General features: G+C 38.0%; 1 protein-coding gene across 2 annotated transcripts in view; it reads left to right on the top strand.

Annotated features, from left to right (window-relative positions):
* sorcs3b (sortilin related VPS10 domain containing receptor 3b) overlaps positions 1-20,000 on the top strand; it is a 313,247-nt gene that overhangs the window by 104,689 nt on the left and 188,558 nt on the right. For both annotated transcript variants that reach the window (XM_061968212.1, XM_061968203.1), the window contains exon 2: positions 1,446-1,513. In XM_061968212.1, the coding sequence (XP_061824196.1) occupies positions 1,446-1,513 (68 nt within the window). The remainder of the gene's footprint in view (positions 1-1,445; positions 1,514-20,000) is intronic.

Below are 20,000 nucleotides of genomic sequence, written 5' to 3'. Positions count from 1 at the left end.
ACATATATGCTGTATATATACATATACACACACACACACACACACATATATATATATATATATATATATATATATATATATATATATATATATATATATATATATATATATATATATATATATAAATAGATAGATATATATATCTCTATATATCTCTCTATATATACACACATATATACTGTATATATACATACACACACACATATATATATGTATATATATTTTTTTTTTTTTCTTATATTTATATATATATATATATATATATACACACATATATACACACACACACATATATGTACGGACATATATGTGTGTGTGTATATATGTAAATATACAGTATATATGTGTATATATATATATATGTATACATGCATATATATATATATGTATATATATATATATATATATATATATATATATATACATATATATATATATATATATATATTTATATACTGTGTATGTATATATTTATATACACATATAAACTGTGTATATACATATATACACACACTTATATATGTATGTACATATATATATATATATATATATATATATATATATATATATATATATATATATATATATATATATATATATATATATATATGTATATATGTATATATATGTACATTGGTGTATGAGTATAAATAAATATATATATATATATATATATATATGTATATATGTATATATATGTACATTGGTGTATGAGTATAAATAAATATATATATATATATATATATATGTATATATATATATATATATATATATATATATATATTTATGTACTGTGTATGTATATATTTGTATACACATATAAACTGTGTATATACATATATACACACACTTATATATGTATATATATATATATATATATATATATATATATATATATATATATATATATATATATATATATATATGTACATTAGTGTATGTGTAAATAAAGATGGAGTCACTCACATTCAGGTCACATTTATTTAGAAAAGTATTGAAATACATTTTGGTACCGGTACCAAAATATTGGTATCGGGACAACCCTAAATTTGATTTTGTTTGGTTATTGTGTACTATTGACCTTGTTTTGCTCAAACAGACGTATATAAGTAAGTAAAGATTTTTTGTTAAAATAAAGACAATAATGCAATTGTTTGTGGTCCCCTTTATTTAGAAAAGTATCGAAATACATTTTGGTACTAAAATATCGATATCGGGACAACTACAGACTCAGTTTTGATCTGCCGCTGCTCAGAGACAAAGTCAATTTTGCAAAAAAAAAACTAAAAACTATGCTGATTGGCTAAAATGTGCAAGGATTGGTTGAATTTGCATGAATTGATGGCTCATTTTGTGCCATCTCCCCTCCAAGGACAAATAAATACGTGTTGCGGTTGGATTTATTGTAAAAAAAATAAACCACCTTGCCTTCTTCTCCGTTGCAGGTGATCCTGATCCTGACTAAACTGTACGACTTCAACCTGGGCGCCGTTACCGAGAGCTCTCTGTGGAGGTAAGCGTGCTCTAATTCCATAAACATGCAAAAATATCCAGCTAAAACAATAGCGGAGGACGGCGCGGCGTGCTTGATGATTTATGGCGTGCCGGTTGCTCGCCAGGGTATGGCCAATCAAGATCCATCGCAATGGACACGTGAAGTATGTTTTAATAAAGCGCTGGAGATGAAGCTCCCCAGCAGTGCTCGAGGAGCAGGCCAATCTGTTCTCTGCCAGGAAACAGCAGAGTGGGGAACTGTATGACTTACTGGAAGTGTCGAGCACATTAAAACTTTGCAAGCGGCCCAATCCCGTGCTCGCCGGTGTGTCCGCGTCGCCCCGGGCAACCGGAAACCTCGTCAAACGACAACATTTAGACGACATTCCGCTTCCAAATTGAAGAGCTCCTCGCTCAGTCGTGTTCAATTAAAAAGCGGAGCTTTGGTGGGAGACAATTCAAAGCGTTCAGGAAGGAAATTGAAAAAGCTCAAATATGGATGCCAGGCGCTCATTAGCTGCGACGTTAGGTGCACTCGCACAATCCAACAGAAGAAATGTCCCCCAAATTCAGTTAATTCTGTTTTTAAAGAGGAACTGCACGTCTTTTATGTACAAAAGCCAAAAGCAGTGAAGTTGTCACGTTGTGTAAATGGTAAATGAAAAGAGAATACAACAAATCCTTTTCAAGTTATATTCAATTGAATAGACTGCAAAGACAAAATACGTAATGTTCACACTGGAAAACGTTATTTTTTGCAATTTTTAGCTCATTTGAAATGTGATGCCTGCAACATTGTTATGTATTGCTAGATGGAGTTGACGGCACAGACACCAGGGGGAAGTAAGGCTCTAAGATTTATTATATAATATATATATATATATATATATATATATACAGTATATATATATATATATATATATATACGCTGTAGAATACAAAAACCGTGTGTAATTTACCTAGCATCTCTCCCAAAAGCAACTTAGATACAAAAAGCCAAAAGCAGTAAAGTTGTCACGTTGTGTAAATGGTAAATATAATATATATATATATATATATATATATATATGTATATATATTTTTTTTTTTTTATTATTATTTTTTTATTATATATATATATTTTTTTTTATTTTATTTTATTTTTTAATTATATATATATATATATATATATATATATATATATATATATATATATATATATATATATATATATATATATATATATATATATATATATATATGTATATATATATATATATATATATATATATATATATATACGCTGTAGAATACAAAAACCGTGTGTAATTTACCTAGCATATCTCCCAAAAGCATCTTAGATACAAAAAACCAACAGCAGTGAAGTTGTCACGTTGTGTAAATGGTAAATAAAAAGAGAATACAACAAATCCTTTTCAACTTATATTCAATTGAATAGACTGCAAAGACAAGATATTTCATGTTCACACTGGAAACTTTATTTTTTGCAAATATTAGCTCATTTGAAGTTTGAGGCCTGCATCATTGTTATGTATTGCGAAATGGAGTTGATGGCACAGACACCAGGGGAAGTAAGGCTCTAGGATTTATAATATAATATATATATATTATATTTATTATATATATATATATATACATACGCTGTAGAATACAAAAACCGTGTGTAATTTACCTAGCATATCTCCCAAAAGCATCTTAGATACAAAAAACCAACAGCAGTGAAGTTGTCACGTTGTGTAAATGGTAAATAAAAAGAGAATACAACAAATCCTTTTCAACTTATATTCAATTTAATAGACTGCAAAGACAAGATATTTCATGTTCACACTGGAAAACTTTATTTTTTGCAAATATTAGCTCATTTGAAGTTTGAGGCCTGCAACATTGTTATGTATTGCTAGATGGAGTTGACGGCACAGACACCAGGGGGAAGTAAGGCTCTAGGATTTATTATATAATATATATATATATATATATATATATATATATATATATATATATATATATATATATATATATATATATATATGTATGTGTGGGAAAAAAAATCACAAGACTATTTCATCTCTACAGGCCTGTTTCATGAGGGGGGGTTCCCTCAATCATCAGGAGATTTTAATGGGAGCATTCACATACCATGGATTATATAGGGCACAGAGTGGGTGGGTACAGGCTGGCCTAGGGGCGTGGTGATTGGCTCATGTGTTACCTAGGAGGTGTTTCCGTCTATGGCGGCATGTTGCTACAATTTCGCTGCGCTTGTTGAGGGATGACAGGTCTGGACGGTAAATAATAAACAGTTTCTCTTTCAAGCATAGGTTGCATCTTTTATTACCACTATTGTAAGGTGTGCTGGATGCAAGAATTTGCCATGTTATTGAATATTCAACATTATTGTCTTTGAGGTCCCAAATGTGTTTGCTGAGTTCTGTGGTATTTCGCAGGTTTTGGTTCCTGAAAGAAGCCTTGTGATTGTTCCATCTGGTTTTGAATTCTCCCTCGGTTAATCCTACATATGTGTCGGATGTGTTAATGTCCTTGCGTATTACCTTAGATTGGTAGACAACTGATGTTTGTAAGCACCCCCCGTTGAGAGGGCAATCAGGTTTCTTTCGACAGTTGCAACCTTTGTTGGTTTTGGAGTCGCTCTGTCCGGGGGCCGACGGCTCATTTGCAATTGTTTTGTTGTGGTTTGAGATGATTTGTCGTATATTGTTCATACAGCTGTAGCTCAATTTAATGTTGTTCTTGTTGAATACTTTTCTTAGGGTGTTGTCTTTGGGAAAGTGTTTGTCAATCAGATTGAGGAATTTGTGTCCAATGTTAGTTGAGACGTTTTTGCTGTATGGGGGGTTGTACCAGATGATGTCGTTTCGTTTTCTGTTCTTTTTCGGTTGGTATCCTGGCGTGGGTTCAGAGGTGAGGGTGAAATTGTATCCGCTTTCATCAAGGGCTTTTTGGTACGGGGGGGTTGCTTGGTCAAATTCAGCTTTGCTAGATGACAGCATCGATAGCCTTTTATTAATTCCAGTAGGTATTCTTTTCGTGGTGGTGGGTGGGTGGTTGCTGTCATGGTGCACGTATTGGAGTGTTGTGTTGGGTTTTGTGAATGGTATATATATAAATATATATATAAATATATATATATATATACGCTGTAGAATACAAAAACCGTGTGTAATTTACCTAGCATCTCTCCCAAAAGCATCTTAGATACAAAAAACCAACAGCAGTGAAGTTGTCACGTTGTGTAAATGGTAAATAAAAAGAGAATACAACAAATCCTTTTCAACTTATATTCAATTGAATAGACTGCAAAGACAAGATATTTCATCTTTACATTTGCAAATAATCATGAACGTAGAATTTAATGGCAGCAACACATTGCAGAAAAGGCATTTTTACCAGTGTGTTACATGGCCTTTCCTTTTAACAACACTCAGTAAAGGTTTTGGGAACTGAGGAGACACATTTTTGAAGTGGAATTCTTTCCCATTCTTGCTTGATGTACAGCTTAAGTTGTTCAACAGTCTCCCTTCTCATATTTTAGCCTTCACACGTGTTCAATGATCTGGACTACAGGCAGGCCAGTCTAGTACCCGCACTCTTTTACTACGAATGATGGCATTGTCTTGCTGAAATAAGCAGGGTTATATAAAACCCCCTTCCTTGTTTTTAATGAATCTTTAGGCCTACCATGCAACTGTCATTAAGGTGGCACTTGGAGAACCAAGTGTTTTCTGAGGTAATAGAAAAAGTTTGAGAAGCACCGTTCTACACTTTCAAGCATTTTTTTGTTTTAATGATCAAAAATAAACACTGCTTGTCATCTTTCAAAGCAAATTATCCATCAAGGTGTAAAAAATGTAATAATCAAAAACAGTTGACAATTGCGCGACAAGGTTAATACCGTTTTTTCCCGGACTATAATGCGCACTTAAAATCCTATCATTTTCTCAAAACTCGACATAGTTCCTTATAACCCGCTGCACCTAATGTACGGAATGATTTTGGTTGTGCTTACCGACCTCTAAGCTATTTTATTTGGTACATGGTGTAATGATAAGTGTGACGGCAGTGACACATAGGAGATACATGTAGACTGTAATATGATGGCAGTCACACATAAGAGATACATGTAGACTGCGATATGATGGCAGTTACACATAAGAGATACATGTAGACTGCAATATGATGGCAGTCACACATAAGAGATGTGTGTAGACTGTAATATGATGACAGTCACACATAAGAGATACGTGTAGACTGCAATATGATGGCAGTCACACATAATACATAAGTGTAGACTGCAATATGATGGCAGTCACACATAAGAGATACGTGTAGACTGCAATATGATGGCAGTCACACATAAGAGATATGTGTAGACTGTAATATGATGACAGTCACACATAAGAGATACGTGTAGACTGCGATATGATGGCAGTTACACATAAGAGATACATGTAGACTGCAATATGATGGCAGTCACACATAAGAGATATGTGTAGACTGCGATATGATGGCAGTTACACATAAGAGATACGTGTAGACTGCGATATGATGGCAGTTACACATAAGAGATACATGTAGACTGCAATATGATGGCAGTCACACATAAGAGATATGTGTAGACTGTAATATGATGACAGTCACACATAAGAGATATGTGTAGACTGCAATATGATGGCAGTCACACATAATACATAAGTGTAGACTGCAATATGATGGCAGTCACACATAAGAGATACGTGTAGACTGCAATATGATGGCAGTCACACATAAGAAATACGTGTAGACTGCAATATGATGGCAGTCACACATAAGAGATAAGTGTAGACTGCAATATGATGGCAGTCACACATAAGAAATACGTGTAGACTGCAATATGATGGCAGTCACACATAAGAGATACGTGTAGACTGCAATATGATGGCAGTCACACATAAGAGATACGTGTAGACTGCAATATGATGGCAGTCACACATAAGAGATACGTGTAGACAGCGATATGATGGCAGTTACACATAAGAGATACGTGTAGACTGCAATATGATGGCAGTCACACATAAGAGATATGTGTAGACTGTAATATGATGACAGTCACACATAAGAGATACGTGTAGACAGCGATATGATGGCAGTTACACATAAGAGATACGTGTAGACTGCAATATGATGGCAGTCACACATAAGAGATATGTGTAGACTGTAATATGATGACAGTCACACATAAGAGATACGTGTAGACTGCGATATGATGGCAGTTACACATAAGAGATACATGTAGACTGCAATATGATGACAGTCACACATAAGAGATACATGTAGACTGCAATATGATGGCAGTCACACATAAGAGATACATGTAGACTGTAATATGATGACAGTCACACATAAGAGATACGTGTAGACTACAATATGATGGCAGTCACACATAGGAGATACGTGTATACTGCAATATGATGGCAGTCAAACATAAGAAATATATGTCGACTACACTATGATGGCAGTCAGACATAAGAGATACGTGTAGACTGCAATATGATGGCAGTCGCACATAAGCGATACGTGTAGACTGCAATATGATGGCAGTCACACATAAGAGATACGTGTAGACTGCAATATGATGGCAGTCAAACATAAGAAATATGTGTCGACTACACTATGATGGCAGTCAGACATAAGAGATACGTGTAGACTGCAATATGATGACAGTCACACATAAGAGATACGTGTAGACTGCGATATGATGGCAGTTACACATAAGAGATACATGTAGACTGCAATACGATGGCAGTCACACATAAGAGATACGTGTAGACTGCGATATGATGGCAGTCACACATAAGAGATACATCTAGACTGCAATATGATGGCAGTCACACATAAGAGATACGTGTAGACTGCAATATGATGGCAGTCACACATAAGAGATACGTGTAGACAGCGATATGATGGCAGTTACACATAAGAGATACGTGTAGACTGCAATATGATGGCAGTCACACATAAGAGATATGTGTAGACTGTAATATGATGACAGTCACACATAAGAGATACGTGTAGACTGCGATATGATGGCAGTCACACATAAGACATAAGTGTAGACTGCAATATGATGGCAATCACACATAAGAGATACGTGTAGACTGCAATATGATGGCAGTCGCACATAAGCGATACGTGTAGACTGCAATATGATGGCAGTCACACATAAGAGATACGTGTAGACTGCAATATGATGGCAGTCACTCATAAGAAATACGTGTAGACTGCAATATGATGGCAGTCACACATAGGAGATACGTGTAGACTGCAATATGATGGCAGTCACACATAAGAAATACGTGTAGACTACAATATGATGGCAGTCACACATAGGAGATACGTGTAGACTGCAATATGATGGCAGTCAAACATAAGAAATATGTGTCGACTACACTATGATGGCAGTCAGACATAAGAGATATGTGTAGACTGCAATATGATGGCAGTCGCACATAAGCGATACGTGTAGACTGCAATATGATGGCAGTCACACATAAGAGATATGTGTAGACTGCGATATGATGGCAGTCACACATAAGAAATACGTGTAGACTACAATATGATGGCAGTCACACATAGGAGATACGTGTAGACTGCAATATGATGGCAGTCACTCATAAGAAATACGTGTAGACTACAATATGATGGCAGTCACACATAGGAGATACGTGTAGACTGCAATATGATGGCAGTCACACATAAGAAATATGTGTCGACTACAATATGATGGCAGTCACACATAGGAGATACGTGTAGACTGCAATATGATGGCAGTCACACATAAGAGATACGTGTAGACTGCAATATGATGGCAGTCACACATAGGAGATACGTGTAGACTGCAATATGATGGCAGTCACACATAAGAAATATGTGTCGACTACACTATGATGGCAGTCACACGTAAGAGATACGTGTAAACTGCAATATGACTCAAGTAAACAACACCAACATTTTATATGTTCCATTGAAAATTCTATCAAAATGTTTTAGTAGGTCTTTGGTAAGCTATGAAGCCACACCGCTTGATGGATTGTACTGTGCTTCAACATCGGAGTATTATTATGGTGTGTGTATAAGGTAAGACATATTATCTGGCCTTTTGTTTCGCAATATTATGCAAAAAATCAACTTTTCTTACCTTCTTCTACCTGCTGATCTGTATTTGGGATCTGCATAAGTCCTGAAAAATTGCGCGCATCCGCCTTTGTAGTCGATAAGCTTCTTCTTTTTCTCTATCTTCTTGTTATGTGACATTCATCCTCCGCTGTTGCCATTTCTAATATAAAGTAGTGTTAAGTTCTTACTTATACAGGTAAAAGCCAGTAAATTAGAATATTTTGAAAAACTTGATCTATTTCAGTATTTGCATTCAAAAGGTGTAACTTGTACATTATATTTATTCATTGCACACAGACTGATGCATTCAAATGTTTATTTCATTTAATTTTGATGATTTGAAGTGGCAACAAATGAAAATCCAAAATTCCGTGTGTCACAAAATTAGAATATTGTGTAAGGGTTACATTTTGAAGACACCTGGTGCCACAAACTAATCAGCGGATTAACTCAAAACACCTGCAAAGGGCTTTAAATGGTCTCTCAGTCCAGTTCTGAAGCCTACACAAACATGGGGAAGACTTCAGATTTGACAGCTGTCCAAAAGGCAACCATCGACACATTGCACAAGGAGGGAAAGACACAAAAGGTTATTGCTGAAGAGGCTGGCTGTTCTCAGAGCTCTGTGTCCAAACAACATTAATGGAGAGGCAAAGGGAAGGAAAAACTGTGGTCAGAAAAAGTGTACAAGCGATAGGGATCACCGCGCCCTGGTCAAGATTGTGAAAAAAAACCCATTCAAAAATGTGGGGGGGATTCAGAAGGAGTGGACAGCTGCTGGAGTCAGTGCTTCAAGATCCACCACCAAGAGACGCTTGAAAGACATGGGTTTCAACTGCCGCATACCTCGTGTCAAGCCACTGTTGACCAAGAAACAGCGCGAAAAGCGTCTCACCTGGGCTAAGGAAAAAAAGAGCTGGACTGCTGCTGAGTGGTCCAAAGTCATGTTTTCTGACGAAAGCAAATTTTGCATTTCCTTTGGAAATCGAGGTCCCAGAGTCTGGAGGAAGACAGGAGAGGCACAGGATCCACGTTGCCTGAAGTCTAGTGTAAAGTTTCCACCATCAGTGATGGTTTGGGGTGCCATGTCATCTGCTGGTGTCGGTCCACTCTGTTTCCTGAGATCCAGGGTCAACGCAGCCGTCTACCAGCAAGTTTTAGAGCACTTCATGCTTCCTGCTGCTGACCTGCTCTATGGAGATGGAGATTTCAAGTTCCAACAGGACTTGGCGCCTGCACACAGCGCAAAATCTACCCGTGCCTGGTTTACGGACCATGGTATTTCTGTTCTAAATTGGCCCGCCAACTCCCCTGACCTTAGCCCCATAGAAAATCTGTGGGGTATTGTGAAAAGGAAGATGCAGAATGCCAGACCCAAAAACGCAGAAGAGTTGAAGGCCACTATCAGAGCAACCTGGGCTCTCATAACACCTGAGCAGTGCCAGAAACTCGTCGACTCCATGCCACGCCGCATTAACGCAGTAATTGAGGCAAAAGGAGCTCCAACCAAGTATTGAGTATTGTACATGCTCATATTTTTCATTTTCATACTTTTCAGTTGGCCAACATTTCTAAAAATCCCTTTTTTGTATTAGCCTTAAGTAATATTCTCATTTTGTGACACACGGAATTTTGGATTTTCATTTGTTGCCACTTCAAATCATCAAAATTAAATGAAATAAACATTTGAATGCATCAGTCTGTGTGCAATGAATAAATATAATGTACAAGTTACACCTTTTGAATGCAATTACTGAAATAAATCAAGTTTTTCAAAATATTCTAATTTACTGGCTTTTACCTGTATATGTCAGTAAACTCACCATGAAAGCGCTAAAACATACCGGTGTAGTGAGTTTACATTATTCACCCAAGGAACTTTAGTTATTAGAGAGTTCCGGTCGGATGCTTTTTTCCACGGGACACATTTCGGGCGTTGTTGTTGCACTAGTGAGCCACGGATGAGGAGATGCTGCTCCGTTATTGATTGAAGTAAAGTCTGAATGTCATTAAAACAGTGAGAGAAAAAAATCATAATAATATGACCCCTTTAATGCGCCTTATAATCTGGTGCCCCTTTTGAATAAAAATAGACCTTAATAGACCCGCCCATTGGCAGTGTGCCCTATGGTTCTTTAAAATACGGTATATGTTTACATGTAGCCCCCAATAAAAGTGAGGCAGAAAGTGGAATTGCGATAAAAGCTGACGAAAGGCTGACAAAGTCTGACTCTCACCTTTTTGTTTCCATTCATACGTGCCCTTGTTCTCAGCCAATTGATGTTTCTCCCACTCCAGTAATTGCATTGAATTGTAATTATTTTTGAAAGAGGTTGTTGTTTTTTTGTGTGCAGCCTGTCAGGGTCATAAGTAGGAATTCACTCAATCAAGGTTTTTAGCACAGCTTTTTATACGCTCCTTTCCAGAGGTGGGTAGTAACGCGCTACATTTACTCCGTTACATCTACTTGAGTAACTTTTGGGATAAATTGTACTTCTAAGAGTAGTTTTAATGCAACATACTTTTACTTTTACTTGAGTATATTTATAGAGAAGAAACGCTACTATTACTCCGCTACTTTTATCTACATTCAGCTCGCTGCTCGCTACTAATTTTTATCGATCTGTTAATGCACGCTTTGTTTGTTTTGGTCTGTCAGACAGACCTTCATAGTGCCTGCGTTCCACCAATCAGATGCAGTCACTGGTGACGTTGGACCAATCAAACAGAGCCAGGCGGTCACATGACCTGACTTAAACAAGTTGAAAAACTTATTGGGGTGTTACCATTTAGTGGTCAATTGTACGGAATATGTACTGTACTGTGCAATCTACTAATAAAAGTTCCAGTCAATCAATCAAAATTGTGAAGGAAAAAAGACCCTTTTTTTATTTCAACCGTACAACCCGTCAAAAGCCTAAAGACTGACTACACAGTTCCTGTCTTCACAATAAAAGTGCCGCTCCATCGCGCATGCGCTTTCAAAACAAGAGTCTCCGAAAGCCAGCGCAAACAAGCTAGCAAGCTACGGAGTTTGCCGCCAATGTATTTCTTGTAAAGTGTATAAAAACGAATATGGAAGCTGGACAAATAAGATGCCAAAAACCAACCACTTTCATGTGGTATTAGACAGAAAGGAGGAACTTTTTTTCTCCTCCATTTGAAAACGTGGACGTTATCATCACTACTGTCTGATTACAATCAATGCAAGTCATCAGAATCAGGTAATACACCAACTTATATTCTTGTCTTCATGAAAGAAAGGAATCTATATGTGTTAAACATGCATGTATATTCATTAAAACACCTTTAACTTGTAAACAAAAACGGCAAAATAAATAAATATAAATTATATACTGTATATATCAATGTATTTATATATATATATATATATATATATATATATATATATATATATATATATATATATATATATATATATATATATATATATATATATATATATATGTATGTGTGGGAAAAAAATCACAAGACTATTTCATCTCTACAGGCCTGTTTCATGAGGGGGTTCCCTCAATCATCAGGAGATGAAATAGTCTTGTGATTTTTTTCCCACACATACATATATTGCGCTCTACTACGGTATCGAGCACTATTTTTTGGATAACCTTATTAAGACATATATATATATATATATATATATATATATATATATGTATATATGTGTGTGTATATATATATATATATATATATATATATATATATATATATATACATATATATATATATATATATATTGTTGTGGTCAAATCATCTCAAACCACAACAAAACAATTGCAAATGAGCCGTCGGCCCCCAGACAGGGCGACTCCAAAACCAACAAAGGCTGTAACTGTCGAAAGAAACCTGATTGCCCTCTCAACGGGGGGTGCTTACAAACATCAGTTGTCTACCAATCTAAGGTAATACGCAAGGACATTAACACATCCGACACATATGTAGGATTAACCGAGGGAGAATTCAAAACCAGATGGAACAATCACAAGGCTTCTTTCAGGAACAAAAACCTGCGAAATACCACAGAACTCAGCAAACACATTTGGGACCTCAAAGACAATAATGTTGAATATTCAATAACATGGCAAATTCTTGCATCCAGCACACCTTACAATAGTGGTAATAAAAGATGCAACCTATGCTTGAAAGAGAAACTGTTTATTATCTACCGTCCAGACCTGTCATCCCTCAACAAGCGCAGCGAAATTGTAACAGCATGCCGCCATAGACGGAAACACCTCCTAGGTAACACATGAGCCAATCACCACGCCCCTACGCCAGCCTGTACCCACCCACTCTGTGCCCTATATAAACCATGGTATGCGAATGCTCCCATTAAAATCTCCTGATGATTGAGGGTACCCCCCCTCATGAAACAGGCCTGTAGAGATGAAATAGTCTTGTGATTTTTTTCCCACACATACATATATATATATATATATATATATATATATATATATATATATATATATATATATATATATATATATATATATATATATATATATATATATGTATATATATATGATATGTGTGTGTATGTTACTCATCAGTTACTCAGTACTTGAGTAGTTTTTTCACAACATACTTTTTACTTTTACTCAAGTAAATATTTGGGTGACTACTCCTTACTTTTACTTGAGTAATAAATCTCTAAAGTAACAGTACTCTTACTTGAGTACAATTTCTGGCTACTCTACCCACCTCTGCTCCTTTCCCCTGTCAGATAACTCATTTCATTTTGGAATACATGGTGAAGAAAGGAGGGAGGGGGGGACGATTCCATCAGCAACGTTCCCTCTAAGGTGCGCGCATGCGCCAATTGCCGCGCACAAAATAAAATGTAATCTATATCGGTTATCACACAACTTGTTTGCCATGAGTTCAGGTTGCCCTGCGTGAAGACAAAAGCTGTCTTTCATCTTATCAAGCAAAAGGCGGGACAGCTTGTAAGTCTCCACTGTGTGCGATGGAATGCGCCGTAGAGGCGTCGGTTTCTCAGATCTTGGACAGCCACAGGAAGGAATCTACAAGCAGAGAGGGGGCAAACCCGACACCGCTCCAAGCACCTTTTCTTTGAACCGTTTATGACCCCGTGCAGCTGCTGCATAATGAGAACCCTTCTCTTAGAAGCAGCTGCAGCTATGTAATCAGGGAATGCCCAAATAAAGGAGGAGGCGTGGAACTCCCTCCTCAGAGCGGCGGGGGTGACACCGTACGAGGGTGCGGGTCGACGCGCTCTCCTCGTGAGCTGAATTGAATCCCGTCTCTGTTTGATTCCTTGCTTCTTTGTCTTGTTTATTAGATAGTTCGGTGTTTGAACCTGACATAAACAAAATAAACGTCACTATTTGTCCTGTAGGATTTTGCAACGCGACCGTGACGGACAGTTAAAAACAATAATATTTCTTTCGAGATGCTTTATATATAACATCAATGCCATCGAACCTTTTATTGTCGGCCGTAACCACAACAAAAACATTAGTAAACAACGTCTATCTAGCAAAAACTGGTCATTTTGTGCCGTACAAACTGGGCCAAGACCAACTCAGTGTCATATGTCGTATCAGTCACTGATGCGTTTAGGGCCACGCAGAAAGTCGGACAACTCCAACATTGCACTGTCATTTATTAAGAATGTTCATTTATGGATATTAATCATGAAATGTTGTTACTAGATGTCGTAAAAAGATATATTTTACAGACAGAAAGTTACAGGAATGTACACTTTATCTCATGCTTACATCTCATTGTGCAACATGAGAATGTTTTAAAGGGAGCTAAATGAGACGAGGTACACATTATTTCCAAAGTAGGACCCCCACCCAGACACGCTGGTACAAAGAAACATTTTTTTTGCTATTTTCATTGGAAGTCACTTCAAATGGTAAATACTCTCATGAAAATTATAATCAATCAATGTTTATTTATATAGCCCTAAATCACAAGTGTCTCAAAGGGCTGCACAAGCCACAACGACATCCTCGGTTCAGATCCCACATCAGGGCAAGGAAAAACTCAACCCAATGGTACAATGAGAAACCTTGGAGAGGACCGCAGATGTGGGGACCCATTGCACCGTCCAGTGGATCTAGCATAATAGTGAGAGTCCAGTCCATAGTGGATCCAACATAATAGTGTGAGAGTCTAATCCATAGTGGATCTAACATAATAGTGTGAGAGTCCAGTCCATAGTGGATCTAACATAATAGTGAGAGTCCAGTCCATAGTGGATCTAACATAATAGTGAGAGTCCAGTCCATTGTGGATCTAACATAATAGTGAGAGTCCAGTCCATAGTGGATCTAACATAATATTGTGAGAGTCCAGTCCATAGTGGATCCAACATAATAGTGAGAGTCCAGTCCATAGTGAATCTAACATGATAGTGAGAGTCCAGTCCATAGTGGATCTAACATAATTATGTGAGAGTCCAGTCCATAGTGGATCTAACATAATTATGTGAGAGTCCAGTCCATAGTGGATCTAACATAATAGTGAGAGTCCAGTCCATAGTGGATCTAACATAATAGTGTGAGAGTCCAGTCCATAGTGGATCTAACATAATAGTGAGAGTCTAGTCCATAGTGGATCTAACATAATAGTGAGAGTCCAGTCTATAGTGGATCTAACATAATAGTAAGAGTCCAGTCCATAGTGGATCTAACATAGTAGTGAGAGTCCAGTCCATAGTGGATCTAACATAATATTGTGAGAGACCAGTCCATAGTGGATCTAACATAATAGTGAGAGTCCAGTCCATAGTGGATCTAACATAATAGTGAGAGTCCTGTCCAAAGTGGATCTAACATAATAGTGAGAGTCCAGTCCATAGTGGATCTAACATAATAGTGTGAGAGTCCAGTCCATAGTGGATCTAACATAATAGTGAGAGTCTAGTCCATAGTGGATCTAACATAATAGTGAGAGTCCAGTCCAAAGTGGATCTAACATAATAGTGAGAGTCCAGTCCATAGTGGATCTAACATAATAGTGAGAGTCCAGTCCATAGTGGATCTAACATAATAGTGATAGTCCAGTCTATAGTGGATCTAACATAATAGTGTGAGAGTCCAGTCTATAGTGGATCTAACATAATAGTGTGAGAGTCCAGTCTATAGTGGATCTAACATAATAGTAAGTGTCCAGTCCATAGTGGATCTAACATAATAGTGAGAGTCCAGTCCATAGTGGATCTAACATAATATTGTGAGAGTCCAGTCCACAGTGGATCTAACATAATAGTGAGAGTCCAGTCCAAAGTGGATCTAACATAATAGTGAGAGTCCAGTCCATAGTGGATCTAACATAATATTGTGAGAGTCCAGTCCATAGTGGATGTAACATAATAGTGTGAAAGTCCAGTCCATAGTGGATCGAACATAATATTGTGAGAGTCCAGTCCATAGTAGATCTAACATGATAGTGAGAGTCCAGTCCATAGTAGATCTAACATAATAGTGAGAGTCCAGTCCATAGTGGATCTAACATAATAGTGTGAGAGTCCAGTCCATAGTGGATCTAACATAATAGTGTGAGAGTCCAGTCCATAGTGGATCTAACATAATAGTGTGAGATTCCAGTCCATAGTGGATCTAACATAATAGTGTGAGAGTCCAGTCCCTAGTGGATCTGACATAATATTGTGAGAGTCCAGTCCATAGTGGATCTAACATAATAGTGTGAGAGTCCAGTCCATAGTGGATCTAACATAATAGTGTGAGAGTCCAGTCCGTAGTGGATCTAACATAATAGTGTGAGAGTCCAGTCCATAGTGGATCTAACATAATAGTGAGAGTCCAGTCCATAGTGGATTTAACATAATAGTGAGAGTCCAGTCCATAGTGGATCTAACATAATAGTGTGAGAGTCCAGTCCATAGTGGATCTAACATAATAGTGAGAGTCCAGTCCATAGTAGATCTAACATAATAGTGAGAGTCCAGTCCATAGTGGATTTAACATAATAGTGAGAGTCCAGTCCATAGTAGATCTAACATAATAGTAAGAGTCCAGTCCATAGTGGATCTAACATAGTAGTGAGAGTACAGTCCATAGTGGATCTAACATAATAGTGTGAGAGTCCAGTCCATAGTGGATCTAACAAAATAGTGATAGTCCAGTCCATAGTGGATCTAACATAATAGTGTGAGTCCAGTCCACAGTGGATCTAACATAATAGTGAGAGTCCAGTTCATAGTGGATCTAACATAATAGTGTGAGAGTCCAATCCATAGTGGATCTAACATAATAGTGAGAGTCCTGTCCATAGTGGATCTAACATAATATTGTGAGAGTCCAGTCCATAGTGGATCTAACATATTAGTGAGAGTCCAGTCCATAGTGGATCCAACATAATAGTGAGAGTCCAGTCCATAGTGGATCTAACATAATAGTGAGAGAGTCCAGTCCATAGTGGATCTAACATAATAGTGTGAGAGTCCAGTCCATAGTGGATCTAACATAATAGTGTGAGAGTCCAGTCCATAGTGGATCTAACATAATTGTGTGAGAGTCCAGTCCATAGTGGATCTAACATAATAGTGTGAGAGTCCAGTCCATAGTGGATCTAACATAATAGTGTGAGAGTCCAGTCTATAGTGGATCTAACATAATAGTAAGAGTCCAGTCCATAGTGGATCTAACATAATAGTGAGAGTCCAGTCCATAGTGGATCTAACATAATATTGTGAGAGACCAGTCCATAATGGATCTAACATAATAGTGAGAGTCCAGTCCATAGTGAATCTAACATGATAGTGAGAGTCCAGTCCATAGTGGATCCAACATAATTATGTGAGAGTCCAGTCCATAGTGGATCTAACATAATAGTGAGAGTCCAGTCCATAGTGGATCGAACATAATAGTGTGAGAGTCCAGTCCATAGTGGATCCAACATAATAGTGTGAGAGTCCAGTCCATAGTGGATCTAACATAATAGTGAGAAAGTCCAGTCCATAGTGGATCTAACATAATAGTGTGAGAGTCCAGTCCATAGTGGATCTAACATAATAGTGAGAGTCCAGTCCATAGTGGATCTAACATAATAATGTGAGAGTTCAGTCCATAGTGGATCTAAAATAATAGTGAGAGTCCAGTCCATAGTGGATCTAACATAATAGTGATAGTCCAGTCCATAGTGGATCTAACATAATAGTAAGAGTCCAGTCCATAGTGGATCTAACATAATAGTGAGAGTCCAGTCCATAGTGGATCTAACATAATAGTGAGAGTCCAGTCCATAGTGGATCTAACATAATAGTGAGAGTCCAGTCCATAGTGCATCTAACATATTAGTGAGAGTCCAGTCCATAGTGGATCCAACATAATAGTGTGAGAGTCCAGTCCATAGTGGATCTAACATAATAGTGTGAGAGTCCAGTCCATAGTGGATCTAACATATTAGTGAGAGTCCAGTCCATAGTGGATTTAACATAATAGTGAGAGTCCAGTCCATAGTGGATCTAACATAATAGTGTGAGAGTCCAGTTCATAGTGGATCTAACATAATAGTGAGAGTCCAGTCCATAGTGGATCTAACATAATAGTAAGAGTCCAGTCCATAGTGGATCTAACATAATAGTGTGAGAGTCCAGTCTATAGTGGATCTAACATAATAGTGTGAGAGTCCAGTCCATAGTGGATCTAACATAATAGTGAGAGTCTAGTCCATAGTTGATCTAACATAATAGTGAGAGTCCAGTCCATAGTGGATCTAACATAATAGTGAGAGTCCAGTCCATAGTGGATCTAACATAATAGTGTGAGAGTCCAGTCCATAGTGGATCTAACATAATATTGTGAGAGTCCAGTCCATAGTGGATCTAACATAATAGTAAGAGTCCAGTCCATAGTGGATCTAACATAATGGTGTGAGACTCCAGTCTATAGTGGATCTAACATAATAGTAAGAGTCCAGTCCATAGTGGATCCAACATAATATTGTGAGACTCCAGTCCATAGTGGATCTAACATAATAGTAAGAGTCCAGTCCATAGTGGGGCCAGCAGGAAACCATCCCGAGCAGAGACAGGTCAGCAGCGCAGAGATGTCCCCAACCGATGCACAGGCGAGCGGTCCACCCCGGGTCCCGACTTTGGACAGCCAGCACTTCATCCGTGGCCACCGAACCTCTGTCCCCCTCCACGAGGGAGAGGGGGTCAGAGCAGAAAATAAACGGCAGATCAACTGGTCTAAAAGGGGGTCTATTTAAAGGCTAGAGTATACAAATGAGTTTTAAGATGGGACTCAAATGCTTCCACTGAGGTAGCATCTCTAACTGTTACCGGGGAGGGCATAATAAAATATTGAACTTATTAGGTCAGGTTCGGGACAGGTGTGACGCGAGACCACGGTGAGTTTTTGCGTTTGCTCGAACACATGAAAAACCAGAGGGAACATTGTCCACCGGTCCAGCCGGCGTAGAGCTTTAAATGAGTGTCTCTTCCACCAGAGGCGCCGGCAAGATTTACACCCGACTTGACACGTTTTGAAACCCCACATAGGGTAGGGAAGGTCTTCCATCATGGAAGTGTCTGCTTAACGGCGTAAGTCAATTAGAGAGCGCCTCAGGTGGCGCCGAGTGCAGGTATGGCGGGAAAAAACATCAGATATGTAATGAAAAGAAGTGGACATGCATGATTTCAGGGATAAAACCCCAACATGATTTATGGCCACAATAGCAGATCGACGTGGGGACTCAAACAAATCCTCTGGTGTTGTCTGCCATATCAACTTCAGCCGTGCAGTAACGTCGCTTAAGAGCATTTTTCTTTGTTGTTTTTGTTCAGGCGGCGACTGAAAGCAGCACTTAGGCACAAATGTGTTTGGGGGGGTGGGGGGGGGGGGGGGTTGGGTGAGTGTGAGTCTTTGAAAAACAACGTCGACAGCAAATGGGACACTTCGGATTAACGCGCCGGCGACGATAGCAGACAGCGGCGATCTATCCAATTATGTGGAGGAATTATATTTGCAAGCACTCAGGTGGAACACAGAGTGTGGGGCCGGCACACACATTTTGCCCTTGTCGTGGGCGCACTCACATGGAAGGGAGAAATGTGTGGACTTGTTTGCACACGCGACACGCCAAGGAATCTATTTATGTCTGGCTTTATAATTACAACATTTCCTGGAATATTCAGACCGGTTAGCTGTTAGCGCTAGAAATGAGCTCGCTGCCTCGGCCAGGCGAGTTGCTTTGTGCGTCATCACCAGAGGTGGGTAGAGTAGCCAGAAATTGTACTCAAGTAAGAGTACTGTTACTTTAGAGATTTATTACTCAAGTAAAAGTAAGGAGTAGTCACCCAAATATTTACTTGA

The sequence above is a fragment of the Nerophis lumbriciformis genome, linkage group LG02 (assembly GCF_033978685.3).
Source record: "Nerophis lumbriciformis linkage group LG02, RoL_Nlum_v2.1, whole genome shotgun sequence".
In the NCBI taxonomy this organism is placed as follows: domain Eukaryota; kingdom Metazoa; phylum Chordata; class Actinopteri; order Syngnathiformes; family Syngnathidae; genus Nerophis; species Nerophis lumbriciformis.
This window is presented reverse-complemented; position numbering and strand designations above follow the sequence as displayed.